We start from the raw sequence: 5,376 nt of genomic DNA on the forward strand, positions 1-5,376 counted from the left end.
AAGCCCAATATGCAGATAAGAGGCTGGGAGTGAAGGAGGATGGGAAGAGGATCATTCATACACTTTAGTTTTAGAGAGATATAGAATTCTAGAGAGAGAGGCTCTCTCCTCTCTCTAGATTTAGGATTTTTAGTTTTCTTCCTTTTAGATCTAGATCTTATTTCTCCTTTACTTTTATTTGTTCTAGCACTTTACTTCTCTTGGTATTTTCTTTATTTTGTCAATTTTAGTTTATGAACTCTTTTGTTGATTTCTATTTTCTTTTAATGCAATTTATAATTTCCATGTCTTTTAATGTTTGCCTTGATTTCTACTATTGATTTCTTACTTTGATTAGTTATAACTTCATTTAATTCTTGCAATTTATGATGTTTACTTTTATTGTCCTCTATGTGTTTGATGAAATGTTTCTTTTAGTTATGAGTTAGATTTTTCTCCTCTTGACTTGGGTTGAGTAATTGGAGACGCTTGAGTTATCAAACTCTCTTGTTGATTGATAATTGGAAGTTGCTAGTTGATTTGAATGCCACTAAAGCTAGTATTTCCTTAGGATTTGATTAGGACTTGTGGACTCAAGTTGATATCCACATGACTTGCCTTCATAGTTTGAGGTTAACTAAGTGGAGCAATAGACAATTCTTGTCACAATTGATGATGATAATGAGGAAAGGACTTCTAGTTCTCATTCCTTGCCAAGAGCTTTCTTAGTTATTAGTTTATTTCTTTTGCTATTTACATTTCTTGTCTCTTACTACAAAACCCCAAAAATATTCCTTCATAGCCAATAATAAAGCACTTCATTGTAATTCCTAGGGAAAACGACCCGAGATTAATACTCTCGGTTATTTTATTGGGGTTGAACTAGTGACAACCATATTAAATTTGATTTGAGAATTCATTGTTGGTTTAGATCTATACTTGCAACGAGATATTTTTGTTAAAATTCTCTACCGACATAAAATCCCTCATCACATATCTGTGTGTTGAGAAAAACTCAACCCTAACTCTATCCGTGGTCAACCCGCGGGTATCTGACCCTACCCGCGAGTTTCACAAATATGCAATATTATTATATAACCTAATGAGTATACAAATTAAAAATTCAATATAAACAATACAATCATTTGATAAACAACATAACTATCAAATGTTCAATTCTACATAAAAATATTTGTTTAAATTAATAACACAAATGCAAATAAAATGTTGTGATATAATATTGTATTTATATACTACTAAAATAGAATTAGTTTTTATGTAAACAAAAGTGTTAAATTATCAATTGATGATCTTGCATCAATGATAAAAACTTTTAGCACTAAGTAAGAGGTTCTTGGTTTAATACCCACTTATAACATATACATATATAAAATGCGGATTGGTCGGATAGAGTTGAGACTCAACCCGCATCCTACCCGATCTACGTTCAAATCCCCTCTGCACTCAACCCTACTCGCAGCGGATCAAATTGGCAACATTATCACACTAAATAAAGTAAAGTTGAATACCCACAAATAGAATACATGTTACTACCCCTAATCTTAGCTATTATCTTCATGAATGTTATAGTAATCAACCCAAATTAAAAGTCATTAACAAATCTAATCCAAACAACTATTCATCATTCAATTGTGCAACTACTTTGAAAAAGAAATTAACCACGTGTGCTATGTGTGATCGAAGTCTTTAGCAAAGAAGTAATGATTTCCATAGCTTCACAGAATTGATTACTTCCTTTCATAATAATAATAATAATAATAATAATAATAATAATAATAATAATAATAATAAAAAAATATATATTTAAAAAAATTAAACACAGTAGCTTTTGATTAAAATTAATTTTGAGATTTTTTAAATTATAAGAAAATAAATAAAATTATAAAACTAATTTTTTTAAATAAAAAATAGTCTCTAAATATATATTTAAAATCCCTTAAAATTGGAATTGATTTGATTTAGTAATTAAATCTTCTCCCCTTTTGTGACACAATCCAATTGCAGGTATGATAATACTTTTATGAGACTTAATTTTTAGTATATTTATTTCAAATAATTATTTTAATTTTAAAATATTTTTAATAAAACTTTTGTTTTTTCTTTTTTTATTTTGTTTTTTTAAGGAAAAAGCTCAACACAACAAGGTGGAGCATATAAAATAATAAAGAACAACCCAACAACTCTAGTCATGACAACCCCTAGTTATCTTCGGCATTGCCATCAACAACCATAGGGTTCACCACCACTCCACTCATCGGAGAGCAAGAAGGATCTACTAATAATATCCACCACACGTGAACTTTGATTCCTGAAGATTCTATCATTCCGTTCTAGCCAAACTGTCCAGATAACAGCAAAGAAGCCAATCACCCACCTCCTCCTCTCATCTCTTCTTGCTGCAGCATTCGTCCAACTTTCAAAGTGTTGTTTGAGTGTACCAGTCATGGTCCATTTCCTTCCAAGAGCGAATAGCCAAGCACACCACACCTGCCAGGAAATCTCACAACCAGCAAACAAATGAAAAGCAGACTCCACAGACTTATCACATAAGACACATGTACGATCATTTGGGCTAATTACACCTAGTCTACACAATCTGTCCTTAGTATTCACCCACCCCACCAACACAAACCAAGAGAATAACTCGATCCTTGGTGGAACGAAACCCTTCCAAATTGCACCTGTGAAGCTATAGCTTGTTATTTCCTCCGGGAGAACCACTTCCTGCAATACCTGCACAAATGAGTTAGTCGAATAAATACCAGATCTATCAAATTTTCAGACCACTCTGTCCTCCCACTTAGATGTTAGCTGAACAGACTGTAAAACCTGATGGAGTTGGTTTACTAGTGCCAACTCCCACTGAAAACGCTCTCTCCTTCATTGAAAATTCCATATCCATTCTAGCCCATCCCAAAATCCGCAATCTCCAATAATAGAACCTTTGAGGTTTGAGACCGAGAAAAGCCTTGGAAACAACTCTTTAAGAACACCATGAGGTAACCAGATATCCTCCCAGAACCGTACTATTCTGTCATTCCCTACATCCATATAAAAACCCTGATCATTTTTTCTCTCACATGTGGCTCACTGATTTGTAACTGGAAAATATCCTTCCAAGGACCCCCACCCTTGTAGGTACAAGCTGACCACACAGCATCTCATTCGGATTCAAGTTATTACAAGAGCAAATAACTTTCTTCCACAGGGGACAATCCTATTTCGAGAACCTCCACCACCACTTAAAGAGCAAAGCTGTATTCCGAATTACTGCGTCTCCGATCCCCAGACCACCTGCCTTTTTGGAGCCATCACCACTTCTCATTTTACTAGTGGTATCCCATTTCTCCCATTTTACAAGTGGTATCCCATTTCTCCCATTTCCTATCTTTTTCTAATGAATTTGCATTTAACTTGATAAGTTTAAGCAAGAATTAATTATCTTTTAGCCACTATGGATGCTACTTTGAGTCTTGTGCAATTCTATTTATTTTAGGTAGCATTTGGCTAGATTTGATGGAAAGGAAGCATACAAAAGTGGAAGGAATCGCAAAGTTGTCAAGCTTGACCTCTTTGCATTCAATCAATCATAACTTGAGCTACAAAGATCCAAATGAGGCAGTTCCAGTTGCGTTGGAAAGTTAACATCTGGGGCTTCGCAACGATATATAATTTGCCATAGTTGATCTGGCGTATAAGGGCACGCACGCGCACATTGACGAATTGTATAAGGGCGCACACGCCCACATCACGCGCACGCACACATTGGTGGATTGAATATCGGTGCGCACGCACACCTGGCGCGTACGCGCGACATGCGCGACGTACTGCAAGCTCAAAATTCACCCCAGCAATTTTTGGGCTACTTTTGACCCAATTTTCAGCCTAGAAAGCACATATCAGAGGCTACAAAGTGAAGGAATCAAGTGGTCCCCATCCATCAATTGAAGGCTTGCTGATTGTCATAATTAATTCTAATTTAAATTTAATTTTTAAATAGGAAAAGATATTATTTAGTTTTAGAAAGTAGATTTTAAATTTATTAGGATTAGATATAAAAGGATATGCAACATTGAACTTTTCATGCCATCTCAGACAATTTTACCTGAATCCTTATTTTCCCTCTCAATCATGAGCAACTGAACCTCCACTGTTAAGGTTAGGAGCTCTGTCTATTTGTATGGATTGATTTTATTATTTTTTTGTCTTTTAATTCATGTTTTGATTTATAATTCAAGAATTGTTTTCTCTCTTTATTTTATGAATTTGGGTGGAACGGAAGTATGACCCATGTTCTAATTGTGTTCTTGTATAACTTGGAAAAGCTCTTTACTTGAACAACAGCTTGAAAACAATTTCTCCTAAATTTTAATTATTTGGATTTAACGGGATACGTGACATATAATCCCCTTATTTTTGGGTAATTAGAATTTTTGTGGCATACAAACTGGAATTTGATCATGCAGCTTCTAATTGGAATTAATTGACCAAGAAATTGTCAGTTAATGAATTTTAGAGGAGACTAGAAAGGTCTAAGGAATTAGGGTCTAGTCACATATAGTTTGCCATGAATTAAATCTTACATGATTAAAATAAATTAATAAGAAAAATCAATCCAGAAAATAGATATCTCTGAAGCCTTAACTGTTTTCTCCCATATTTTATTTTCAACTTGACTACCTATTGCCTTCTGATATTTGGAAGTCACTTTTTAAACCTTTTAAACATCTCAAAACCATTTTTCTGCTTGCCTAACTAAGTGGTTTAACCAACTATTGTTGCTTAGTCCATCAATCCTCGTGGGATCGACCCTTACTCACCTGAGGTATTACTTGGTACGACTCGGTGCACTTGCCGGTTAGTTTGTGGGTCGTAAATTACCACACCATAGGACAGAAGAGAATGGTATCATCTGCAAACTGTAAGTGCGACAGCTCAATGTTATCCCTTCCAACCAAAAGTGGATAGATGCGGCCATTCCTCATTGCCTCCCTAATCATCCTATGTAGCACATCAACAACTAGCACAAACAGAAATGGCGATAAAGGGTCTCCTTGTCGTAGTCCCCTTTCCATCTTGAAAGGCTTAGTGGGGGACCCATTTATCAAAACTGACATAGATGCAGAGCAGACACACTCCTTAATCCACCCCTCCATATATGGCCGAAGCCCATCTTCTGCAAAATAATATCCACAAAGCTCCATTTGACCCGGTCGTATGCCTTTTGAAAATCAAGTTCAATAATCACAGCACTCTTCTTCCTAGCCTTCAACCACTGCACAATCTCACACACTATCAATGCCCCATCGTGAATTTTCCTGCCCTTCACAAACGTACTCTGTGTCTCTCCTACTAACCCTGGCATGACCTTCATCA

At 35.3% G+C, this 5,376-nt stretch overlaps 1 protein-coding gene across 1 annotated transcript; it reads right to left on the bottom strand.

Moving 5' to 3' along the window:
- Positions 1-2,220: 2,220 nt before the first annotated feature.
- Positions 2,221-5,075, bottom strand: LOC130957269 (uncharacterized). Its single transcript, XM_057884137.1, has 3 exons — positions 4,887-5,075; positions 3,272-3,394; positions 2,221-2,733 (listed from the first exon to the last, which is right to left on the bottom strand). The coding sequence occupies exons 1-3, from the start codon at positions 5,073-5,075 to the stop codon at positions 2,221-2,223; spliced, it is 825 nt and encodes a 274-aa protein (XP_057740120.1).
- Between the last annotated feature and the right edge of the window lie 301 nt (positions 5,076-5,376).

Source organism: Arachis stenosperma, chromosome 10 (assembly GCF_014773155.1).
Source record: "Arachis stenosperma cultivar V10309 chromosome 10, arast.V10309.gnm1.PFL2, whole genome shotgun sequence".
NCBI lineage: Eukaryota > Viridiplantae > Streptophyta > Magnoliopsida > Fabales > Fabaceae > Arachis > Arachis stenosperma.

Excerpts from the sequence above, each read along its gene's own strand:
- LOC130957269 (XM_057884137.1), bottom strand. The coding sequence starts at position 5,075 with ATGGAAAGGGGACTACGACAAGGAGACCCTTTATCGCCATTTCTGTTT. Across the intron at positions 3,395-4,886 it reads CCATTCTCTTCTGTCCTATG|AAAAAGATAGGAAATGGGAG; the intron begins GTGTGGTAATTT and ends CAAATTCATTAG. Across the intron at positions 2,734-3,271 it reads GTCTGGGGATCGGAGACGCA|GTATTGCAGGAAGTGGTTCT; the intron begins GTAATTCGGAAT and ends TCATTTGTGCAG.